The sequence below is a fragment of the Gymnoscopelus braueri genome (assembly GCF_963280865.1).
Source record: "Gymnoscopelus braueri genome assembly, chromosome: 9".
NCBI lineage: Eukaryota > Metazoa > Chordata > Actinopteri > Myctophiformes > Myctophidae > Gymnoscopelus > Gymnoscopelus braueri.
In genome coordinates this window covers 37353161-37380008 of record NC_137610.1, presented here as the reverse complement: position 1 = coordinate 37380008, position 26848 = coordinate 37353161, and the positions used below count along the sequence as shown (strand labels likewise).

The following is a 26848-nucleotide window of genomic DNA, read 5'->3' as shown; positions in this document are numbered from 1 at the left end:
ACGCATTGTAAGCTTGTCGATTGGCTATTTTCAGCAAAAGCTTTCCCCACAATAGCAGAAATACACTAGTATGCAGTACAGCCCTGAGGGACTCAGGTTTAAGTGGTTAAAGCACAATGATTACTGGTAGAGGTTTGGGTTGTGCATTTATCTTGTTATGATGTAACAAACTAGTCCAATTGACAAAATATCTTGTCTCCCCATTTATTTACTTACATTGCATGGAGTAACAACAGTCAAAGTCACTCTTTTAGCACATGAACAAACACAAACAAAGCTGATTCTGCCAGTACAGTATATCATCACAAAACCCAGCATGGCATTATTTTTTAAATAGAAATGTCAACTTCCTGTTGATTTTAAGATCCAGATCTGTGGAACTGGTCCAGGTCTTCTTCCCAATCCAAATAGCAAAATCAACGAGGAGACAATTTGTTTCTCCGCCAGGCCGAACGTATGTTTTCGAAGAAATGTTTTTTCGCCCGTGTCTGTCCGTCAGTGTGTCTGTGAGCAGCTAATCTCCTGCACCGTTAGACTGATCGGTGTGAAACTTTAGATGCACACTCCCAGTACGCCAAGGAAGAACCTCTATTCCCAAATGTTTTAAATCGGCCTCATGGTGGCGCTATAGCAGGGCCCTTCATGTTTTGGCCTATAACTCTTGATGCAAGGTAACATGCCAATTGGAATGGTTACATCATGACAAGGTAACAACACAACCCAAACCTCTACCAAAGTTTGCTTGATCATTTATAAAACCCACAGACAGACTTAATCACCTGGTGTCCCTGTTTTGGTCATGTCATTATACAATGTTTTAAAAATTGTGAAAGTAGCCAATCTACAAGCTCATAACGTGTCGCTGTGGGATGCAATTTTTTGTGCGATACTGTCGTACTATGATTAAGTAGTTTAGTAAGTAAGTCGGAGAGGGTTATTGTTGGTATCAGCCAGAGCATGGTAGTCTATCCCCGTTTCGCAATGCGCTAGACCCCTGGGAGATGGATTGCTGAGGTGCAGCGTAACACCTACCATCAGCTCCCAGTATTTACCGCATGACCTGCCACACCCAAGCTGGGCTACCCATTCGAGTTGGCGGTGCCCGGGATCAAACCCCTAACCTTGTGGCCGAAAGGCGAGTGCTCAACCGACTGAGCTACCCAAACACAATTAAGTGATTAAAGGATGACCAATTGCATTCATTTTTAAAAAAGCATAAAAAGATGAAATATGGAGATTTCAGGTCACTGAATCCTAAGCGTTTCCTCTTTCCAGCCCCCATTAAACGCATCACAGAATGCTTATTTAGTTGAACTTTTGAAAGAAAAGAAAAGGTGTGCCCGGCGTCTACCACTTTACACTCACCTTGTCTTCTCATCAGATACTTTTGCATCTTTTATTCATATCACACACTCTTGCCAAGACACACATGACTGAGCAGAACTAGAGCCAGATGTGGCTTTCCAGATGTTACCTACCTGAGTAACATTGTAACTTGTTGTCACTCTACTGCAAGGCACATGAGAGAGGGAGGGAGAGACAAAGACAGAGAGAGAGAGAGAGAGAGAGAGAGAGAGAGAGAGAGAGAGGGCTGAGCTTCCTGCAGTACTGCTTAATTTATACTCCATTGTATGACAGAGTCAGGAGCCGAAAATAGCAGATCTACAAGCTCACAGCGTGTCACAATGTTATGCGTTGTAAGCTTGAAGATTTGCTATTTTTGGCATGCTACACCGTCGTACAGTATGACAAGGTATAAATTAGGCAAAGCTGCTCGAACATCTTATGTTCATCGGAGACTGAAGGACGGGACTTGAAGTCAGATGTGGAAGGATTAAAGTGATGTTCCAAACTGCAATAGCAAGATTATTCTATAGAACTAGTGCAGGACATGCCAATGAGCTGCTATTTATGGCACAAAGAGCTCTGCTGGTATCAGCCCATTTACTATATGACACTGCATGACAGTCTACTCTCAGTGTTAATGTATCAGACCGTATCATTATCCACAATCCAAATGCCATCTTCTATCTCCCCGAACAACCACCAGATCCTCTGCTGGAACATTCAGTCACTGTCATTCTGCTATGTTATTCTAAAGGATTGGCTAGAACAGCTTTTCTGTGTGTGTGTGTGTGTGTGTGTGTGTGTGTGTGTGTGTGTGTGTGTGTGTGTGTGTGTGTGTGTGTGTGTGTGTGTGTGTGTGCGTGTGCGTGCGTGCGTGCGTGCGTGGATTTGTACCACAGAATCCCATCCTCTTTCGAACCCATTAACTCTGCACAGAGCCAATGACAGAGAATGAACACTTCTACCCCCCCTCTCTCTCTCTATCTTTCTATCTCTCTCTCTATTTCTCGCTCTCCAACTTGTAATCTTCCATCTCTTGGAGGAATACAGAGAAGAAGCGACAGCGAGAGAGTTTGTGAAGAAAGCGTTGTGAGAGGGAAAGGTGGTAGTTTCAGGCGGAGAGAGAGAGAGAGCATAGGTGGTGCAGAGACAGAGAATGAGAAAATATAATTGAAACGGCTTTAATCCTCCGTGCAAATGAAAGGGACAGTGTTTGATTAGTCGTGGTGCAGGATTTGGTGATGGGGGACTGAAGTGATGGGGAAAAGGGTGGGGGGTTGATATACTGGAGGTGAGATGCAGGATGATGGAGAGAAAAACGGTGTGAGAAGGTGGGGAGGGGTGGGAGTCAAGAAAAAGGAACAGAAGAATGGAGGTGGTGTGTGGAAAGAGATATGGAGGGGGGTTGTGAGTGTTCACAGCTAGAGAGAGAGGGGGAGCAATTAAATGACCACGTCTCTTTATATTTTGCACACATTTCATTTTCTCTCCTCCATTTTCTATTTCATATTGTCTCCACCTCATCTTTTCCCAGGTTTTGGTTAAGCAAACAGTGTGTATAAACATATACACTTTCTCTTTCAAACTCTTTCTGTTTATAGTCTCTCTTTGGATCACTATCTCCACTCCCAGTGTGTTTCTTTTCACCTGACAACGTGTCATTGCCAGGTGAGAGAGAAAGTGCACACTTTTACCTCAACGTGAGAACAGGCTCTGACAAAGTGCAATGCTTGAAACAACATGGAATCAACAATGCAGGCCATAACATTTATTTACCGCTGTCATGGCGCTCTCTGTGCTGAAACGATTCCAACCATTTGGTTTGATTACCAGAACTTTTGTTGGGTAGATGAATATGCCTGCCTTGTGTGAAATCATCTAATTGAAAAAGGGTGTCCACTTAACCACTTAAACCCTACATACTTTGTTGCATATCAAATAACAAAAATAGGCTATCTACAAGCTCTTTGAGCTCATCTAAAGATCATTGCATTCCTGTTTGATGTATCTGACAACTATAGAGTCCGTAAGGTGGTTTATCGAGAGTGGATGCCAGTCCTATAGCCAATCAAATGGACATAATTATACCTTGAGCATTTAGATTTTCAAGTCTAGAGATCAAACATATCTGTGCTTCTGCTGGACTGTAACAGAGGTTTAGGTTGCTGAGTTAACACAGCCAAACTTTCCTTATTTCATCCACTGTTTCTTTCAGATGGTATACTTTGGAGTTAGATGAGGAATGGTAGCCCGACCGGTCTCACCGATATATCGGCCATTTTGGGGCTTTTTTGACGACATCAGCTTCTGTAGTTTTGCCACCGAAGTGGCCCGATAAAATGACTTGAAGTCAGGGCCCACAAGACAGTGACAACAAAAATGTTGTGTGCTATGGGTCCGATAGGACACAAAAATTGACAGAGAATGTCCATTATGTTAAGGGCCTGCTTCATACTGCATTCATGCATTTTGATATTTGAATGGATATTGTCCGTGCCAGTCCTTTATAGTGCACAGGCTTTGACTTTTATATTAAGAAAATAAAAGTAGATATTTCAGTATGTTCTGTGCACGGGTCCCTGGTATGGAAGGGTCTTTGTGAGGAAAGTATTGGAGGTAGATTGGCAAGGTGAAGTGTTTTTGCATTTTGGTCATGTCTGAGCACCCGGCTAATGAGAGCACAAGGTCTAATAATGTGTTTCATGAACCATTAGTTGAGAGTTCGACCATCTTTCAGCCCAAGACGCTATTTAGGAAGAATGAAACATACTGTGTAAAACCTTTCAGTGGATGAAGATGGAGAAGATGGAAGATGGACAAAATCCACTCAAAACTAAAACATACGAGCTAATGGCTGCAGACAGAGAATTCTGTCTTTGATGTAATGGACAACATCCTCTCAAAACTCAGAAATACAGCTGCTACAAATTGATGGAGATGGCATGTGATGGATGAAGTGCACTCAAAACTAATCTGCTGTGCTCTTTTATGTTGATGTGCCACTGAAATTTTGCTTTTACTCAAGTATTGCTTTGAAGTTCTTTATACGCCACTATTTATTTCTCCATATTTAACGCTTCCATGCCATTTATTTATTTTAACATGTAAGGCAGAATTGGGCAGAAAACATGGCGGCTGGACAGCTACCTTTGCAGAAAGAAAGCTCCCCAAGGGACGGATTTGGCCTGTGGAACACAAGAACTGCGTAGCAGCTGTCTCATTGATTGTCAGTGACAGCGCATGTGTGCACATCAAATCAAACGGTACACCCGGTTTGATCAACAACAAAATATAGACGAATAAATGTGTCAAAATACAGCAAAATCGCAAAATTATGAGTCTTAAATCCAGCAAGCAATAGGAATTACTAACTGCAAGCAAATTCAAAGTTTAAGCTATCACCATCTTACAATAAATGCAAGGAATCTCTCTTTTTTTTGTTAAGGAATCTCTGTACGTATGTATGTACTTTTGTAATCCACGTATCTCGAGAAAGTCCGACCGACTTCAAACTCGGTGTGTGCGTCACCGCCGACCTGGGGTAGTGCCGTTCCCGGTGTCGAGTCGGTCGAATAGGCGGTTGTCCAGAACTGCCAGAAAAGGCTCTGGCCATGGCCCAAATGAGCCAATTGATTGCCATGACTGACAACCCCTGCCTAAGCTTGATTTGGCAAATTCCCCACACCTGTCGAATTCTCACATCTGCCATTTGATTACTTACGGCCGATCTACACCAGACTTTTAAAAGCGCGCGTATGCGTGGCGCGTAGAGTGCGTTTGTTTAGATCCAATTGATATCAATGATAGCGGCTACACCAGGCGCGCGGATACGCGAGTCCCGCATACGCAGGCTTTAAAATAGGACTGGATCTAAAAGTGCGTGTGTGCGTGTGTGCGTGTGTGCGTATATGCGCAAAAAAAGTCTGGTGTGTTTCCACCGTTAGTCAGTCCACTTTCCACAGTCAGTTTGCACTCTTCAGAAATTCTCCACAGACATTTACTACTGCGCAAGGATTTTCCAGAACCGCCGATCCCCCCGATATGCCCATTTAAGGGGATACCCATATATGGCCATGTACTACAGGGATCTCCGTAAATGGGCACAAAAGGGACACAGACAGACAGACAGACGGTTACAACTGGTACTCTGACAACGGGTATAATAGGTATTGTATAACTGGGTGGGGCATGCATTCCCAACTTGCATCGTTCCCGAGTAGGCTGGTGCCCAACAGGCACCAGTCTAGTCTTGCAAACTACATCCATGTTCTGTTCGTTTGTCAACAATGGTCCAAATGAGATGTTTATTTCAGCAGCTAGAATGTCACAGTTTGACATTGTTTGAGCCCGTAATGATATGGGTTATTATGGAACATCCTTCCTCCATTAGCGTAAGACATGCCATGTACTACATTTCTGGTGTGAACTTGCTACAGTATAGGCCCCCCAAAATCCAAGCTCTGATATGAATTATTAAGGAAACACATACAGTTAAAACAATTCAGCAACCTTCAGCTGTGAAAGTAGAAAATTCAACCGGTCAGCACATTTAGCAAACAGCTGTGATGATGCAAGCGTGAATACCGTCCGGTAGGCCATGTCGTACTGCCGTCAGTGGTGGAAAAAGTATTCACATTTCTTACTTAAGTAAAAGTATCAATACTGCAATATAGAAATACTCTGTTACCTGGCCCGATGAAGTGAACGGAGGTGACGCAACTCTCCTTATATGGCTCTGGACGAATCCACCGCTGCCCTGTAGTTGCGCAATCATTATTGTGGTGTCAGACGACTGCTGCGGTGTGCGTTCTGCTCGCTTTGCCTGCTATTTTACCAACTGAATGCTCTGCCAGATACAAAGTGTCACTGACCTGCATCAAGTTATATCACTTGTTCACATTGGAAGTCAAATAGTCTATTATATTCGGCTGCACCGCAATTATTAAGTAGTAATTCCAACCGCATCATACCAACAACGGCCCACTTAAATGACATAAGGGATGTACCACACACACGCCACACATACACACACGCACATCACATCACATCACATCACACGCATCACACACACACACACACACACACACACACACACACACACACACACACACGCACACACACAAACAGTCACACATAATAGAGAAGCATAGACTAATAACCATGCCGTTAAGAATAAAGGCAAGTTACTTTAGCAGCAATTAAGGAAATAAAGTTTTATGGTCGCCCTTTCTTTGGTGCAAACTGTGAAGAACGATGTTTCAAAAGTTTAATTCCCAAAAATAAATATCCATTGAACTGTGTAGGCACTTGTATGAGCCTCATTCATTGTTTATTTAGAGATAAATCCACCAACACATTCTCTCCCAAAAATAGTCAAGCTGGAAGTTAATTCGCTTCAGAGACCAGATGTAATGTAACACGAACTATTTGAACTCCTCTTTCACTGTCAGTGAAAGGACATAGGTTAATTCACAGGTAGACTCGCGTAGCCAGACAACTATTCCACAATCTCTGAATGCTATATAGAGTCTGGAACTACAACTCCCGAAATCAGAGAGAGGAAACTGGCACTTCCGTTCACGAAAATATATTTTAAAATATCTTTACACTTTACTTTTTAATTTCCATTTCTGCTCAGCAGCAAGCTAAATATACTTAGATTATTTGTATTTATATTAGGATAAATTTGCCTGACTGTAAAGACGAAACGGAAGTGGGGAGGAAGCTTCACATCCGGTTTATATTCTAATCATGATCAGAGCTTCCGAGTCCCAGACTGTATGCCGGAAACATTTGAAAATTGTGGGAGGCAACAGTCTGGCCACGCGAGACTAATTCACAGGTGATGGCTGCTATGTGATGGATGATGGTTGACGAATTATTAACGTGTGGAGAGTTGGCGCTGCCATCAAATGATACAACATGTGATCATAATTGCCGTCACCTGTGTACAACTAACATTAATTACATGTCACTGTAAGAGCACATTAAAGATTGTGGAACAGGTCAAAGCAAGCAGTTTCCACACCTCAACAGGAGTCTTGACACCGATTGCGCCACCTACAGGGCAGCGCTCTGTGGATTTGTCTATATCGGTCAAAACATTGCAAGCAGTTTAAACTGCAGAACTGCTGGGGTTCCATGTGACAAAATTGACAATGAAGAAACTCGACGTGGCACAACTATGATCCCAATTAGCAACCTGACATTCTATTATATTCCATTAACTCTTTCAGTGCCAAGAGTATTTTCATAAAGTACTCCCAAACTGCCAGGAATTTGCGTTTTTTTTTATTTTTTAATTTTGTAATTTTTCATTCAAATAAATGATCTGATTGGGGTTTTAAACCCATAATACAGTTCTACCAGTAGAGAGCAACAAATCGACACATTGATGATCTCGCTGGCTCACTCGCCCCCTCCCAAACAGGCTCACGTCATATCCGGTCCTAACCGGATGTTGACATTTTTGACAATCGTTGATCAGGCTAAATTACGATGCGATACACGACTACGATGACTGATCGTCACCCAGACCAAAGAGAGTAGACGTGGACCTCTCCGTTCGTTTTTTATACTGTGTGAAAAAACGTGACTTTCCCTATTCTGGCCGAAAATCACCGGAGAAAAACAACGTGACCCGGAAATGAAATTTTTTTTTTTACATCCGGCTCCGGGTCAGTCTGAAGGAGTCAGGAAGCGAAAGTGATCATGAATCAGAATAGCGCGACCACAGTCAAAAGTAAAAACTCGGGATTTCTCGTGCTGGCACTGAGGGTACTCGGGAAAAACTCGGGATATGTCGGGGCGTGGCACTGAGAGAGTTAAGCTGCATAAAAAAAAATTGTGGACAGTTTTAGTCAATTACCAGCTGCTGAAATGTGTCCATAATGGGAAAAGTAAAACACAATTTGTGCAAATGTAATCTGGGAACCCATTGTCAAAAATAACTCCTTTGAGTCTCGGAGCTCTGAATCTGTCTTGAGAGATTGGTGCAAATGAGACCCCACAGCCAAGTGACGAGGAAGAATTGTGAAAAGGTTTTCTGTTATTGTGTGTGTGTGTGTGTGTGTGTGTGTGTGTGTGTGTGTGATGACTCATTATTAATCATAATAACATTTGCACACAGACACATGCATCTCACCTCTACCCTGTTATATACACACACACACATTCTATTTTTGCGTTTCTAATAAATAACATTATGTTCTTCCAGCAGATTGATGATAATTACGTGTCATCTCATTCCCCACTGTGGCAGTGAATACTGTAGATAAGAGAGACTGATGCTCCTCCATGCCACTAATGTTCTCATGCAGACAGTTGTACTTACCCTGAGGTAACCTCTGTCACCAATGAGATGATGATGCTAGCACTAATTATGACATGCCTTCCTTGCATTTTATGGACATTTACATTGTGGTAACACTTTCTATTAAAAATATACTTGCTCATAACACCGTATAATTACAGTTGTAAGTACTCATAGTGCTTATATCACGGCTGAAAGCTCTGATATGAATTATTAAGGAAACATATACAGTTAAAACAAATCTCTAGGCATAAGTCAGCAACCTTCAGCAGTGAAAGTAGAAAATTCAACCGGTCAGCACATTTAGCAAACAGCTGTGATGATGCAAGCGTGAATACCGTCCGGTCGTACTGCCGTCAGTGGTGGGAAAAGTATTCACATTTTTTAATATAGAAATACTCTGTTACATGTAAAAGTCCGGAATTGAAAATGTACTTGAGTAAAAGTACAAAAGTATTGGCATCAAAATGTACTTAAAGTACCAAAAGTAAATAAATGTAGTGCAGTAAAAGTACGATATTTGGATTTGAGATATCGTGGAGTAGAAGTAAAAGTATTGGAAATTGGAAATACTCCAATACTCCAGAAATACTTTCCACCACTTACTGCCGTGATTCCAATTTTCCACGACTGCATTGCTTGATGAGCCCTTCGCCGTCTGAATCCCATGAATCAACATAAGCAGCTGTTGTTGATCTGCTTTAATCACTTAAACCCCATAATGTTGTTGAGCTGAGTCACTCAGGGCTCTATGCTAGTGGCTTTTCTGTTTTCGCTCTACATTAAATATCTTTGAAAATAGTTATCTTCTGCGAACATTTTCCGCAGAATCCGGATGCTGGGGTTTAAGTGGTTAATCAGGCAGCCCACAGACATCAGTCAAGTACTCACAACCACTACCAAAATGTCCTGACCAGTATTGCTCAAAAGGTGAATTCTCCAACTGCGACAATCTATTGATTAACTATACTTTACGCACAGCACAGAGCTGTGCGTAAAAAGTACAAACAAAACAGTCACACTAGACTAGACCATCCTGCATACTGTACAAGGACCTACTGTATTCCTAAAGTGTTTTATTTTTTTCTTCGTTTTTCTATGAAGTTTTCAATCTTTTTCCCTTTTTACTAAAACATAGTTTATTTACATAATAATAATAATAATATCTAAATTTTTTATAGTGCTTTTCCAAATACCCAAAGACACTTTACATGGGGGGGCATGAGAAAACAACAAAGAAAAACTGCTTTTTAGGGGGGGGGGGGACACTAAGAAAAGAAGACTAAGGAATAAAATAAATAAAAATAGTGGAATGATTATAAGGGGGGGGGGGGGTTAGCTAGGGAAAGCCATATTGAAGAGGTGGGTTTTGAAGGTTTGGAGGGTGGGGGCTTTTATGACACTCTGAGAGTATTGGGGAGTGCATTCCACAGGGTTGGGGCAACAAAAGCAAATACATTGCCATATACTTCATGTCTAGTGTCAAACTTGATATCCCTTTCAGGTGGCTTCCTATTTGTTCTTCCTAGATACTTCATTTCTTAATCCCTCTAATCCCTCTCCTCAACCTCTAAACAAGAAGTTGGCTACAGTATGTCATCCTTCCCTGCAATATGTTTGATGTCTAGATAGGCCTGTAGTACAAGCTCCCACCTACAGTAACACTCTCACATTGGCACTTTGGAACCTGGCCAAGAAGACTAGTGGTTTATGATCTGAATATACCACCATCTTTTCACTGCCTGCCGTGTATATTTCAAAATGTTTAACCGCCATCACCAACGCAAGGCCTCCTTCTCAATCGTGGAGTCCACCTTCTGGTGTGTGTTCAACTTCTTGGAGAAATACACCATGGGCTTCTCACACCCATCCTCTCCTTCCTGAAGTAGTACTGCACCTGCATTTCACTTCTAACTAGAGTTCTCAAATTCGGCCCGAATCCGACCCTACCCGAGCCTCGGGTTCCGTGAAGAAGAAAAAAAAGGGGAAAAAATGGATTACCCTCATAAAATATGTTTCAACTGCCCCTAGAAGCCTAACGGTAAGGCCGACGGAAATGACAGTGGATGTGTTGGATGCAGCTCAAAGTGAACTTTAATCGTAGGCTATCTGGTTTGTTGCCGTCCCAGCTTCCTAGCCCATGTTATTTAAGAAAAACGGGCGACAATGGCCAAAACTCAATCGAAAATCGGCAATAGAAAATCTGTGAAAGTGTCAGTTTTCAAGATGTTTTGGCCATTATCTCTGGAACGGAAGGTCCAATCTGCTCAGTTCAAAGCTTGTTGGATGCGTGTCTTTGATGACATTAAGCACATAATGACACCATTTCGGGTTTTTGGGGTTTCCAGGCCTAAAAGTATGGAAATAGTTCGGGCCGGCCCAGTAGGACACAGTTAGGGCCGTGCCTTAATTTTAAGGCCCGTTGAGAACTCTACTTCTAACCCCCTTGCAATGACCTTTAGTCCCCATTCAAATCAAATGGGGAAAATATTTTCATTTGTCTTTTTCTTCTGTCTACTGTATCTCTTCTCTTGCAAATAGAGAAGCAAAGATGGCCTAAAAGTGTGTGTATTGAAGTACCAACTGTCACATGATGATAATGTTTAACATGATGCTGAGTTTTGGTGCATTGCGTGTACTGTAAAGTAGAGCCCGACTGATAGATTTTTGGGTCCGATGCGTTCCCGATTTTGGAGAGTTCTAGACCACCGATTACTGATATTTTGACTATAAATGTTTTTTTGTTTGTGTTAGTTTTTCAAAAAATCAATTCTTATCCATTTGTTTTTCAAAAATAGACACATTGAAATGTGTATCTGTCATGTGTATGTCACTGATGAATGTGTATCGGTTACTGAGTGCAGAGGTGAAACAGACAAAAGGAGTGAAGGAATCAATATTTGTGTGTGTGTGTGTGTGTGTGTGTGTGTGTGTGTGTGTGTGTGTGTGTGTGTGTGTGTGTGTGTGTGTGTGTGTGTGTGTGTGTGTGTGTGTGTGTGTGTGTGTGTGTGCTGCCAGGTTTGGAGGGACTGGAAAGATTGTGACATCCTGAAAGCTGGGTCAATTCCCCTCTTGTTGCCATGACGACCCAGCATTCAGTGCCCCAAAATAATGCTAAACAGAGAGAAAAGGGAGTGAGTGCTGAGCGACAACGAGCAGAGAGTGAATGACACACAAAGAGAGAGAGAAGGAAGAGAAATGTCAAGCATGACATAAAAAGCTAGGTGCGGCTTCAAATGCTATCAATGCATTGAATGGGAGATTATCACGTTTTATCAGACCTTTGAATGGGTGAGTAGGCAACATACTGACCTACCCGCGATTTATCAGACCATTCATTGGGCGTAATCAGGAGCTACTGACCTACTCGGAGGCAGAGCAGTCCACACAACATGATTTACGATTCTGTGCCTATCGGTACATAACTCGAACGGCGCTGAGTAGGCTCAAGCGAACGTCCCAACGTTCGTGACGGCAACTCGCTCGCTTTAGCTCGCTCGTGGTCCCTCGCGTGGCACTAGTTCGCTTGAGACTGCGCGCCTCCGTCATGGTCCGAAACCGAAACTGAACTGAACTTTTTAAGTCGTCTCTGTCGGTAGGTCATTAGGTCCTGATAACACCCAGATGAATGGTCTGATAAATCACGGGTAGGTCAGTATGTCGCCTACTCGCCCATTCAATGGTCTGATAAAACGTGATAATCTCCCATTCAATGCATTGATAGCATCCGAATGGGGTGGAAAGAGACATAAAAAAAAAGAGAGAGAGAGAGAGAGAGAGAGAGAGGGATAAAGAGAGAGAGGGAGAGAGAGAAAGACATACAAAGAGGTGTAGAGGCACAGGGATGGATGATCATTTTGTTCCACTGTGTGCTGCTCGTACTCAATGTGTTGCTCAGTAGGTAGAGGAAAAACGAATTGCTCCCATTAGCCTACACCCCCCCCCCCCACACACACACACACACACACACACACACACACACACACACACACACACACACACACACACACACACACACACACACACACACACACACACACACACACACACACACACACACACACACACACACACACACACACACAGAGGAGGGGAGAGCAGCAAGTCCAGCTCAGCACACCACTAGCATGACCCCCTCCCCCCCTCTCTCTCTCTCTCTCAGTCACACACACACACACGCACACGCACGCACACGCACACGCACACGCACACGCACACGCACACGCACACGCACACGCACACACACACACACACACACACACACACACACACACACACACGCTACACTGATATCTTCTGCAGGCTCGGTCCTTAGAGAGAGAACCTTCTAACCCCTGTAGTATCCTGATGGCTTCAGGACACATGGCCTCCCTGAGTGCTAGTGAGACAAAGGCTCCAGTCACTGAACCAACCAGCCCAGAGCAGGTGTTTTTATTTCTGAACATGTATTTGTTTCTCTCCCTATTAGCGAAATGTTTTGGGGGGAGGAGAGCATGTCTTTTAATAAGTGGTATGGTTGTTTCTTCCACCCCCATAGACCGTATGGTGGGGCACACTGTCTGAATCCTCCTGTTTGACTAGATGGTCACTGTGAGTATTCACTGGTTATTGAGTAAGTGTATATCTTTCAGCAGCAGGAGATGGGAGAAGCGTTGTTAACTTACAGGCTTTTGGCAGTTTGATGGCAAAAATGTGTGTAGCTAACTGCTGAGTTGCGGAGAGAATGAAAAATAAATAATGAATTTTAAAAAATGGCAAAATGAAGCCTACAATTGAGGATATGATAATGTGGGAGACCTCTTCAGCTGGAAAGCGGGATGTCTGTATTCCTAATAAGACATGTGCATTAATTGGAGGGATTTCAAAGTCAGCACATTGCACCAAGCCCCCAGGACAGGTAGTTGGTGACGTAGACGCATAAAGGACACTAGGCTACTGCACATGCGAATGGGCCCCATGATTTAATCAAAAAGGTGTGCCCAGACCCGTTAGGGAGTATGCACTGGGTGATCAACTTGGGCGGGGATTTCCGGTCCGTATACTACCTATCTGGCATATGTATGGGAATAATCTATGTGTTGCTGCAGACATTATTCTTATAGTAACAGGGCTACATAGCTTCTAGCATGCAGTAAACTGGGTCAACGCTGAATTAAATACCACTGCCTCTACTTTCATTATTACTGCACTGGAACGGGGTGGGTAGGGTAACTGTAGCGACTACAGTAGTGGCTCTAGAGAAAAGGGAAAGTGGAATTGGCACAGTGAAACAAGAAGTGCTATTGAAAGCTGTGTGTCTGCTGAACAAATGATTGTGCCTTGGAGAGGTTATGCCAAATTACAATGCCAAAACACAATACTTTGTGTCTGCTATTGCTTTTTGAGTGTGAGGCATGAGATGGACAGCCACCACTGTAACGATCCTAAACAAGGAGCATAGAATGAAAGAATGGAATTGAACAAACTGTAGGGAGAAAGAAAGAGGTTTTTGTGTGCTTGTGTGTGTTGAAAGGCTGTGCAGTACAGCCTTATCCCTCAGTATTGGTGGTAAAGAACAGAACTTATGACAAAACACAAATATTGAGCTCTATGTAAGTCCTGAATCAAAGTGAAATGCAAAGACTATGGTGGAAAAAACAGTAGGGTAAAAGAAGTAGCATTATAAACAAAATCAAAGGATTGAAACAAACAGCCAGCACATGTAACTATACATATACTGTACTACTGTATATAAACTAAACATCCAAGTATAGATTCTACTATTCTCCCTTCTCCCTGCTTTCTCAGAGTGCTGCAGTTGTCCCAACCTACTAATGTGTACAGTCAGGCACACTCAAGGACAACTGTGAGGATGGGGTGGGGGGGATTAATATTTGATATCTTCAGCTCTGCACAGTGAGATCCGGAGGCTGACCAGGCAAAGAGGAAGCATTAGAGGAAGTATTCAAGCCATACCCAAACCCCACTGGTCACTTGACCTAACAGTAACAGTCACAGCACCCAAAAGCGGTACATCTGCAGCACAATGTCTGTTCAATTTTTTTTTTACCAATGAATCAAACTCATGGAGAGTCGCTCAGGCAGCCACGGAATTCAAGCCGATCCCAGGATCATACACGGCCACTATCCTAATGGTTCAATCTACGCTGTCTATTTAAGCAGACCGTCGCTTGCTCTTTCATGCTCAGCATAGCTCGCCACTACCACAAATGACAGCTTGTCAGTGAACAAACTCCCTCCTCCTCCCCAGGCTCCTTCCATTGTAGCATTTAGGCCTTCACTATGTCAGCATTTCATTCACTGTGGGTGGGTTTATATTGTATTGTATCGTGTTCTTTTTATAACTGTCCATCTTTTGGTCCTGCTTCGGGAGTTTGAGTGTGTGTCATGCTTGCATAGATTGGTCTGGAGCATCATGGGAGCAGAGCCAAAAAGCCAAATACAATGCAATATCAGATGAATACATGGTTTAATCTTGACAAGAGTGTCTGACTTAATTTATGGCAGAATAGAGTATTATCAGCCGTAACAAGGCTGAGAAATTCCAACCAGTTGAAAGGCCAGAGTTTTTAAATCATTCCACAACTTATTGTAGTCTGATAAATCAACATTTGGTCACCCCTGACTGTGCCTCCATTTCCTCCACACACCAGATGGCAATATGGTACTTTAGTTTCAAATCAGTTAATGAAAGATGTTTAATTTACTGTAATTCAGTCAGGACCACTTTGGTCCAAGTTCAATTTTTTTTTTAAATGATTGCATCATAAAATAGTCATTTAATTGCAATATTCAAGCAGTATTTTTATGTGTGGTGGCATGGTTCTGTAGTGGGATCTACCTGCTCTTCCAGGCGCATAATGGAACAGAGTCAGGGAGAGCAGCAAGACAAGCCATACTGGGTACTGCAGAACAGAGCAGCAGCAGCAACAATGACATCATGACACTGATCAAATCAGACATTGCATGGAAAGGAGGAGCTGGGTGGAGGTGGGTTTACACAGAGCTTGTGGGTGGGCATGTGTATGCCTCTGCTTGAAATGGGCAAGATGAAACGGTTTCAAAGATTGCTTCATGGCGTGAGAGGTGAATGACATATAGACAGCTGATTGTCAGCTGACAGGGATGGTTTTGACAGGAATCAGCTGATGAGACCGCTTAGCAGCCCAAAAGTAAGTGTGTGAGTGTGTGTGTGTGTGTGTGTGTGTGTGTGTGTGTGTGTGTGTGTGTGTGTGTGTGCGTGTGCGTGTGCGTGTGCGCGCCCAGTTCAATAATTCAGACTACCGTGATCAGGTTCAAATAGGTCCATTTGTGGCCGTTATGAAACTGTATTCACTGGTTTATAGCCCTCATCAAGACAGTTCATAAACATATATGCCTTTCAGATGTGAATCCAGGCAAATAAGTAGAAATAGGACGCAAAGTTAAATTTTAATACTGTTTTACTATACCTTTTTGGCTGAAAATGCACCAGGAAGGAGTCTTCATTATGCTGAGCTATGTAGTAGTAATAGGTTTCGAACGGAATCTACCAAGCAGAATTTGAAGTCACTTTGAACTTGTAGCTGACAGCTATGTGTCAGTAATGAGGAGAATGAATTTGATATTTATTGAAATGCCTCCCATTCAAACTCAGCATTGATCTAATTGGGCAACTTCACCCTTCCTGATGACAATACTAGCTAGTGTTTGCTAGAGTTTAGGCCAGTTAGTCATGAGTGTATCATGGGTGTGTAGCCATCAAATTAACTCAAAGACTTATGTGCAGCTGTAGGCTATGGCATTTTAATTGGGCCGTCAGCAGAAACTTCTACCATGTTAAACCCAAATGCAGTGGGAACAAACATCGTCCCTCTATTTATACATATAACGGGGTATGGGTAAGCCTTAACCCCACCTGCAAAAGTGCAATTTCATCAATTATCCCAAACTGTAAGTAATTTACCTGGGCTAGAAATACAATTTATTATACACTGTATAATTAAAATGTTGAATTGTTTAAAAATACTTCATAAGTCCATTCCCAACAGGAACCCTTATTAGAAAAGGATTTGGTTCCAGCCCGGTGACTTGACTGTTGAGGTGCATGTAACACTGCTGTATTGAAAAATCTCACCCAGTGTGAGTAAGTGGTGCCTATGAGTGTGTGCTGGTAGTCAGGCGGTACTACTCTAATTGATGTTTGAGCGCTGTTTGAGCGCTGTTCTTGTCCAGACTCCATCCAGGGCCCTTTCCTGTTGTGCTGTGAGGGTCCATGTCTCAGCCCCAGTACTGACTCCACTGTAGCTACAAACAGCCGCCTCTTGAGGTCTTTTCCCATGTCTGATTTCCACACTCTCCAATCCCAAGCAAGCATTCCAGGCAAGTGCCCTCCGGACCTTCAGGTCCTGTTCCATTGAAGCAGTCCAGGCGCAGTGGGCGCTGGTAATCAGGCGGTACTACTCTTATTTGATGTGTGGGCGCTGGTATTCAGGTGGTACTACTCAGTTTGTTGTGTGGGTGCTGGTATTCAGGCGATACTACTCTATTTGATGTGTGGCAGCTGGTGTTCAGGCGGTACTACTCTATTTGATGTGTGGACACTGGTATTCAGAAGGTACTACTTTATTTGATGTGTATGTGATGGCATTCAGACAGTACTACTCTCTTTGATGTGTGGGTGCTTCAGACAGTACTACTCTATTTGTGTGTATGCGCTGGTATTCAGGAGGTGACACTCAATTTGTTGTGTGCGCACTGGTATTCAGGCGGTTAGGGTACTACTCTTATTTGATGTGTGCGCGCTTGCAGTGCTGGCTTGTGTGTGTGCATGTCTTTAAGTGGCGCATGTGGTCTCCTGTCGTTGACCACTGCACAAGGAATTTTCCATAGGCACAAAAGGGACACAGATAGACAGACGTTACAACAGGTACTCTGACAACGGGTATAACGGGTATTGCATAACAGGGTGGGCCATGCATTCCCTATTTGCGTCTTCCCAACTTGCATGTAGGCCAGTACCCAACGCCAACGGGCACCTGTTTAGTATGTGTAATTGGTTGCATCTTTGTGTTGCAATCAGCTGCAGCTGTTTATGCCATGCTCAGACAGACAGACAGACAGACAGACAGACAGACAGACAGACAGACAGACAGACAGACGGTCAAATGTAAAGCGTCTGGTACCGCTAAAAACGGAACAAATAGATGCATGTCTGTGGTTCATTTCAAATGGTAAAATGCAGCGTGAAACTACGCTTCCTCTTCAATGTCTCACACCGATATCATTCGTAATAGTATGTTATATGATATTTACAACTTCACCTAAATGTGAATTATGAAATGTATTATGAAATGAAAAGTTGTTTTTGACTGCTGGTTAAACAACTTGAATATATCTGCTTTGGTAATCGGATAATCTTTACAGTACCACCATTCATGTTATGGTCTAATTCACAGATAAAAAGCAAAAAACTAAACAAAAAATGTGTGAAGTGGGAAGGGGTCATGACGGTGGTCTTTGGAAGTATAACAGTGTGTGTGTGTGTGTGTGTGTGTGTGTGTGTGTGTGTGTGTGTGTGTGTGTGTGTGTGTGTGTGTGTGTGTGTGTGTGTGTGTGTGTGTGTGTGTGTGTGTGTGTGTGTGTGTGTGTTTCCCTGTGTCTTGTAGATGATGGTAAGCTGTCTATGGATGAGTTCCAGGCATTCTTCTCAGATGGAACACTGAACGAAAAAGAACTGGAAAAGCTGTTTCACACCATCGACTCTGATAATACCAGGTTAGCACTCCCACTGTGTGTGTGTGGGTGTGTGTGCACACGTGCGTGTGCGTGCGCTTGTTTCACCAAGGCTGTTGTTCTCACTATCAATTATAGAAATGAACAGAGATGAAGTTATTTTTCAGCTCCACAGTCTGTGTTCCACTGGAAATATGTATAATTTATCCAGCATACAGGCCTTTTTAAGGCTCTTTTCGCAAAAGAGAAGCATTTCATTATGAAGACTCTTACGGCACTGAAAACAATACGATGGACAATGATAAAGGGAGAAAAGACGTAATGGCAGAAAGACAAAGTCAACGATGGGGATGCAAAAAGACGGTAGATTTTGTAATGGTTCTGTCACTGCTCTGTCTGGCACTCAAGGACACAAAACCCATTGTGACAGACAGGCACATTCTTTGTTTTGATCGGCCATCATTAACAGAACCATTTATGATACCATTAAGTCACCCAGTCACCTCAGCGACAGCGTACCTGTAATCAGGAAAAGTGCTTAGACACAGTGGGATGTGTCTGATCATTGGCTCTTATGCATCAGAATGGCCTCATTAATAATTTGCATAGCTTATGAATCCTGCTGGACTTAAAATGGAATGAAACAGAATAGAATGAAAGCTGACCTTTACGGATGAGTGAAAATTGAATTTGGCTCACTATATTAAGCCATAGACCCTGGCCAAGCCATTATTAGAATAGTTTTTTTTTTCTTTCTTAGATTAAGCTGAGTGTTCAACAGCCGCCATCAATCCTAGGTGAAGTGAATTCAGTCTGAAAGTTTGACTCACCAAAGTTTCCTCTCATTAGAGTTAAGTACAGTTCACCTCAAGGTGCCAGGTCTCAGCGCTGGTACGCAGTGGAGGAAGAAGAAGTAAAAGTATCAATACCACAGCGTAAAAATACTTTGTTAGGGCGCGCTCCCACCAAAACATGGTCGGCTGCTGTTAAACGCAGGTTGTGCGCGGGCCCAGTTTTTTGCAGCCAGCGGATTCTAAAAAACGGGAGTGACCCACCTGTCACTCACTTTCAGGACCCTCCCCGTAGCCCGCACCGCCTTCTGCCTTGAGCACCATGGTGCTTCCTGAGTCTTGGGACGGTCCGCCTTAGACTCACCCGATTGGACAGATAGTCCATGAGCCAGACAAGATTTCATTATCGAAAGAGTGGGCAAAACCATACCTATATTAAATTGTTTATAGGGTCAATATAAGTAAATAAATGTATGATAACCTTTCCACAGGAGCAGCTTTTTCATATTTATCACACATTTTGTTATTTTCCCCATACGTACATGACAGGTGAAAAAAATTACAACATTTAAAAAATGGTTATCACAATGAAACTTCCCCAGTTGATTACTTACATGAAGACAATGATTTATCGTATTACAAGTTTTCTGAAATTGTATATTTAAATATGCAAATTAGGCATTAGGAAAATATGCCCGAATTTGCATAACTTTCCAGAATCAACATTGGAACATTGGACAAAGCCAGAGTCAACATTCTTATTTCATTTTGTTAAGATGTTGGAGTCAAAGGTTTTTAACGAGGGAATATTAAATATCTGGCTCAATTTTGGGGCTCTGGCTCATGGACTAAATGCCTAATTTGCATATTTAAATATACAATTTCAGAAAACTTGTAATACGATAAATCATTGTCCTCATGTAAGTAATCAACTGGGGAAGTTTCATTATGATAACTATTTTTTAAATGTTGTAATTCTTTCACCTGTCATGTACGTATCGGGAAAATAACAAAATGTGTGATAAATATGAAAAAGCTGCTCCTGTGGAAAGGTTATCATATATTTATTTACTTATATTGACCCTATAAACAATTTAATATAGGTATGGTTTTGCCCAGTCTTTCGATAATCATTGCTCAATTTTGGGGCTCTGGCTCATGTACTAAGAGGGGGAGAAGCAGCTCCTGCCTCCAGCAGTTATATGCTTCAAATGGACACGTCGTGTAGAGCAGATAAACGCACGGTCTGCGCGACATGCAGAAAGATCCGCTCTTGCGTGAATCCACGCATTTACATTGACAAAGCATTGGCAGATTCCGCTCCAGAGGTAAAATAAAAGTGCGGTGGGAGCGCGCCCTTACAAGTAAAAGCCCTGCATACAAAATCTTACTTAAGTCAAAGTACAAAGCATCAAAAAATACTAAAAGTAACTTAAATGTGGAAGCTGGACTAGTACTGGGTCGGTTAAAGGAATACAAACACAATTTAATTCAACCTTTATTTAAAATTGAGATCATTGGGGGAGACCCTCATTAACAATGATGCCAAGATTAGACATAAGCCAAGAAATAACAATAAAGAAAGACAATATGTTGATAACAATCAGTTAAAACAGTTGAATACAGGCAATAAACGGTTATTGAAGGCCTTGAATTCATTTAATTTTTTTTTTCTGTCACATGGCGTCATGGTAAATCAAAAATAAAAAAATTAAGAAAATATTAGCAACAGCTAAATTATATAAAATTCACACAACTCTCACAGTATAACCCAACTGTCCTGTTGTGTGGTACTTCACTGCACTGCACTTTTGCTCAAACTTTAATATTTAAAACACTTCCAGTGTAAACTGGAGTCTCATGCATGAAGGAGCAGGCCTGGGCACGCGCCTGGGTTTCAACACAAGCTGAGTTGACATAAAAATAGATTATGCATTAAATATTCATTAAAATAAAAATACTGAATAATCAAGGTTAAAGTTATGAATGCATAAAAAGAGAATAATTATTCATTACTCTACAAAAAAGGGTTTGTAAAACTAATGTAAAATATATTTATCAATCCCGCTTTAATGGGGCATGCAAGGGGGTGACCCGATAGCCGAATGGTTAGGGGTGCATACCACATGGGCTTGATTCCCGGCCTGCTGGTTTCCTGTCTCTCTACACTGTATACCTGTCAAATAAAGGCTCAGAAAAACGCCCAAAAGTAACGGGGAAAAAGAGGCTAGGCTGATTTAGAAGCTTGTCTTCCAGGTACAGTTAAGAACTACAGCAGCTTAAAACATGGCAGGCTAGTAAGCAGCTGCATTGCTAGTAAGCAATGCAACTGCAGCTAATACACTTAATAATGGGTGTGTTAGATTTAGGTGTGCCCAAAGCCATGGATGTGCCAATGTGCAAGCATAGACAGTTGTCAACCGTATTGTCAGTACACATTATACACCAAATCTAACAAACCAATTTACATTTTATTAGCTGCAGCTATCTTGCTTTTGTCCATTGTCGACTATAAGGACAGTCTTAAGGCCAATTCATGCTTTGTGCGACAAGTTGCGAACGACATGTCACACTACAAAAGTAATGTAAAAACTAAAAAAATATGTCGCGGAGGACCGTCACATACCTCTGGAAAAATTACATTCACTTCCTTGTTTACATGTTGTTTACATTTACATTACATGTTGTCAACTCAAAAGCATAAATTGACTTTTTTTGCCATTCTTTTTACCCTGCTGTAGTTTCATTCTCCTTTAAACTCACCGCTTCCACCACATTACCAATATTTGTGCTTTGGCACCGACGACAACTCGTCAAGAAGAGGTTGTTATGATCCCTGTCATTTTCATCTGCTGTTCTGTATCTGTATTATTTTTATTCTGTTTAAAACACGTTGTAACCTTGTTAGAAAAGTGCTATAAAGTTGTATTATTTATAAATATTTTTTATGTGGCTGCAGTTATTGAATGAAAGCTGACATTATAGCAAGAGCTTTTTAGAGGAGGGAGGAAAGTGGCAGAGATGGAGTGCTCCTCTCCTCCCAATTACCCCTCCATCCGTCAGTCCTTCATCCCGTCATCTGTGTCTTCCTATCCTTTTAGTCCAGTACATTAACCCTGTTTATTTTACATTATCGATACGAAGCTGATAATAGCGCCAAATTTTGCATGAGGCTTCTTTAGGACCTACTGATGGATTCTAGCCTTGGGTACCAAACTTTATTTTTAATATTTTCCATACATTTAGGCTTATCAATATTCATAAAAAAAAACAGGCCGATTCACCTTTTGGCCTATAACTCTTGAACCGTAGGTCATAGCATCAAAAATATATAAAAATATATTTTTCCCCTGGACTCCTTGGATCATGACGGAACTTTGCATATAGGTCCCGCCTCTTTTCCGATTTCAAGATTTTCCGCCATTTTGCGTTATCTTCAAAACACATATTTTGCTACTACTCCTAAATATTTTGTCCAAAACTCACACAAATCGGCACACCCTCTGTCTTTGGTCATGTGATCAAGATTTATCAGTCAGAATTTTCATATTCCCTTCGGATTGGCTACGATTGGCTTCTGAAATTTGTGGGAGGGTCTGTTTGGAAAAAAATGGCACAAATCATAAACACAGCGTCCTATTTGTCCTAAATTCATATCATTGAGGGGCCATTAATAAACGTAGAGCCAATGCGATTTCACTTCCACCCATAGGGGGCGCAACAAATTCTACAAATGTCACTGTTTTTGCGCCAAATTAAGTACAAATGGTCTTGTGAGTCAAACATTTGCAATTGCAAAGTGGAGAACAGTCCAAATTTGATTTGCCACATTTGCAGGTGGAACAGTCCCCTTTACAAGAGCATTTGATCAGCTCTCTGCATGCTTTGGAGACTTCTGGAATTGTCATCCAAACTGGCACCCATGCCTCAGATTCCTTGGTCCATCCATACTCATGTGGGGAAGGAATAACTTGTTCTGTTTGTAGGCTGGTCGCCCAGATGCCTGCTTGATACACTGCCCGCTTAAAATGCTGAAGTAGTGCATCTTGGGTGGGTGGCAGTTTCTCCATTGACCTATTCCCATGACAGAAGAGTTATTTTCTAGTCTGGTTGATGGAGCTCAAAGGACTGGATTTGTCATACAGGATAACCGTCAGTCTCTCAAGCTTCTGGAATTGCTGACTCTCAACATTCAGCTGCTGGAAGGGATGTTTGGCCAGACTGACAAGTATCTCCGTGACATCATCATAGGCTTGCCAGGCATGCCAAGCTGACTTCTTACCCTTACTGTGGAAAGCAGATGTTGTGTCACAACCTGACAATGCATGGAACATAGGCAGAGCACGAGATTGTGGCTCCCCCAGAGATTTACACATGATGTTGATGTGGTAAAATCGGTCTTTTTTGCCCATGCCAAAAGCCACCCAGATGTCAGCCAAAGGTTGAATCGTAACTAAATGATGGAACAAGCCTGCAAGGATCACGATGACATCAGTGTCCACAGTACGCACAAGGATAGTTGTTGCTCCTTGCTCAAGTGCATGCCGTACATGAACCAGAATCCTGGTGTCTGCCTCCTCATGATTGCAACAGGTCGATTCAACCTTTGGCTGACATCTGGGTGGGCTTTTGGCATGTTCCAGACACAACATCTGCTTTCCACAGTAAGGGTAAGAAGTCAGCTTGGCATGCCTGGCAAGCCTATGATGATGTCACAGAGATACTTGTCAGTCTGGCCAAACATCCCTTCCAGCAGCTGAATGTTGAGAGTCAGCGATTCCAGAAGCTTGAGAGACTGACGGTTATCCTGTATGACAAATCCAGTCCTTTGAGCTCCATCAACTAGACTAGAAAATAACTCTTCTGTCATGGGAATAGGTCAATGGAGAAACTGCCACCCACCCAAGATGCACTACTTCAGCATGTTAAGCGGGCAGTGTATCAAGCAGGCATCTGGGCGACCAGCCTACAAACAGAACAAGTTATTCCTTCCCCACATGAGTATGGATGGACCAAGGAATCTGAGAGCTGATCAAATGCTCTTGTAAAGGGGACTGTTCCACCTGCAAATGTGGCAAATCAAATTTGGACTGTTCTCCACTTTGCAATTGCAAATGTTTGACTCACAAGACCATTTGTACTTAATTTGGCGCAAAAACAGTGACATTTGTAGAATTTGTTGCGCCCCCTATGGGTGGAAGTGAAATCGCATTGCTCTACGTTTATTAATGGCCCCTCAATGATATGAATTTAGGACAAATAGGACGCTGTGTTTATGATTTGTGCCATTTTTTTCCAAACAGACCCTCCCACAAATTTCAGAAGCCAATCGTAGCCAATCCGAAGGGAATATGAAAATTCTGACTGATAAATCTTGATCACATGACCAAAGACAGAGGGTGTGCCGATTTGTGTGAGTTTTGGACAAAATATTTAGGAGTAGTAGCAAAATATGTGTTTTGAAGATAACGCAAAATGGCGGAAAATCTTGAAATCGGAAAAGAGGCGGGACCTATATGCAAAGTTGCGTCATGATCCAAGGAGTCCAGGGAAAAAATATTTTTGATGCTATGACCTACGGTTCAAGAGTTATAGGCCAAAAAGTGAATCGGCCTGTTTTTTTTAATGAATATTGATAAGCCTAAATGTATGGAAAATATTCAAAATAAAGTTTGGTACCCAAGGCTAGAATCCATCAGTAGGTCCTAAAGAAGCCTCATGCAAAATTTGGCGCTATTATCAGCTTCGTATCGATAATTGTGCGAAACGACCCCACTACCATGGCATCCAGAGGAATGGCGATTTTCCTATGCAATATTTAGGATTTAGCCACTCAATCGGAGCAACAACAAAAAAATGCCACTCTCTTCCATACCCACTGCATGTGTAATAGAATAGGATTTATTTGTGCATTTGGTGGGAGTTTATTGGAAAATAATGCAAGGGGGAGCAGGCTACGCAGTTCAGTTTGAGGCGTTTATCATTACAAAGAAATTACACCATCTGTTGAACTGCTTAAAACATTTACTGCAAGTGGAATCTTGATTGGGAGTGCTTGCACAGGGTTACATAATAAATCCTCAGTGTCAATTCCTTCATTCGTAACTCAGAGAGTTGCAGGTCCATTTGGTTCCATTTGCACACAGTGTGTGTGTGTGTGTGTGTGTGTGTGTGTGTGTGTGTGTGTGTGTGTGTGTGTGTGTGTGTGTGTGTGTGTGTGTGTGTGTGTGTGTGTGTGTGTGTGTGTGTGTGTGTGTGTGTGTGTGTCCATCTGACTGCATGCGAAAGCTGTTCCTCTGTTTCTGATCCTGCTCTTTTCCATCCTCTCTTCTCCCTCTTTCCTTCTCTCCTTTCCTACCTTCCTTCTCTTCTCTGGTCCCCGTTCCTTCCCCATTCTCTCCTTCCGCTGCCCCTGTGCTGTGATGTACTAGTAATGTTGACACTAAGGAGCTCTGCGGTAAGTGATGAAGTGCGAGTGCACATGCATGCACGTGCGCATACAGACACACGCACGCACGCATGCGCACGCACACACACCATCTGAGTACCTCTTCATTACAGCTTAAATCAATAAAATAAAACATGATGACAAGATGTAAAATAGATTGTACTCCGTTGTAATCAGACTCAGCTGCTCACTTAAGCACTAATAATATATCAGCTCATATCCTGTTCCCGAAACGTGTATACGTCTTTGTAATGTGTACGCAAACGCGTGTGTGTGTGTGTGTGTGTGTGTGTGTGTGTGTGTGTGTGTGTGTGTGTGTGTGTGTGTGTGTGTGTGTGTGTGTGTGTGTGTGTAGATTATTTTGCCAAGCACATGGGAGACTATGAGGGAGTGCTGGCTTCGCTGGAGACTCTCAACCTCTCCATCCTCAAAGCCATGGACTTCACTAAGAAGGTCAGTGTATGTGCTGTATGATAACATTAGTGTCTGTCAGGGCCCTATCTTCTCCCTTAAGCCTAATAGTATTAGGCATAAGCCAAACCATACTTATGCATAATGTAAGCCGGGGGTAGCACAGGTGTTTTAGGGCAGTGGTTCTCAAAGTGGGGTCCGGGGACCCCCAGGGGTCCTTGGAGAAGTTGCAGGGGGTCCCCAGCAAAATGTGTTAATACAGCATCACAATTATTTTAAGCACTTTATCCTTTTATACGTTGGCTATTCAAAAATAGCAGATATACAAGCTCACAGCGCGGCACGAAGTGACAAGCTGTGCGTCTGCTTGTATATCTGCTATTTTTGAATATTTAAAAAAAATCTTGAAAGTATTGGAAAATGTCATGCCCCACGTGCAAAGCCTTATCCCTAAGGGATTTTTTTTGCAGGAAACAGGGCCCTGTAAAAATTGGTACATTTTTAAATGAATGAATATATCTTTTGCCTATTGCCTAGAGCCAAGTATGTTCTCAACTGAAAACATTTGTTCTCTGCTGTGTACCTTTTCTTGCACAATAACTTATGTATTGTTAATAATTTTTATATAATGTGGTAATAAACTAAACACACTCAAACACACACACTGTACTGTACAGTATATATACTGTACTGTATATGTGTTGGTGTGTTTGTATATTTATTGTATGTATGTACTAGGGCATTCACCGAATAGTCGAATATTCGAATATTCGAATATCAAACCGACTATTCGACTATCAAACCACTATTCGATTATTCTATCTA

General features: G+C 42.2%; 1 protein-coding gene across 2 annotated transcripts in view; it reads left to right on the top strand.

Annotated features, from left to right (window-relative positions):
* necab2 (N-terminal EF-hand calcium binding protein 2) overlaps positions 1 to 26848 on the top strand; it is a gene marked incomplete at its 5' end in the record, with an annotated part of 144101 nt that overhangs the window by 26114 nt on the left and 91139 nt on the right. For both annotated transcript variants that reach the window (XM_080438689.1, XM_080438688.1), the window contains 3 exons: positions 18307 to 18415; positions 25596 to 25621; positions 25968 to 26065. In XM_080438689.1, the coding sequence (XP_080294815.1) occupies positions 18307 to 18415; positions 25596 to 25621; positions 25968 to 26065 (233 nt within the window). The remainder of the gene's footprint in view (positions 1 to 18306; positions 18416 to 25595; positions 25622 to 25967; positions 26066 to 26848) is intronic.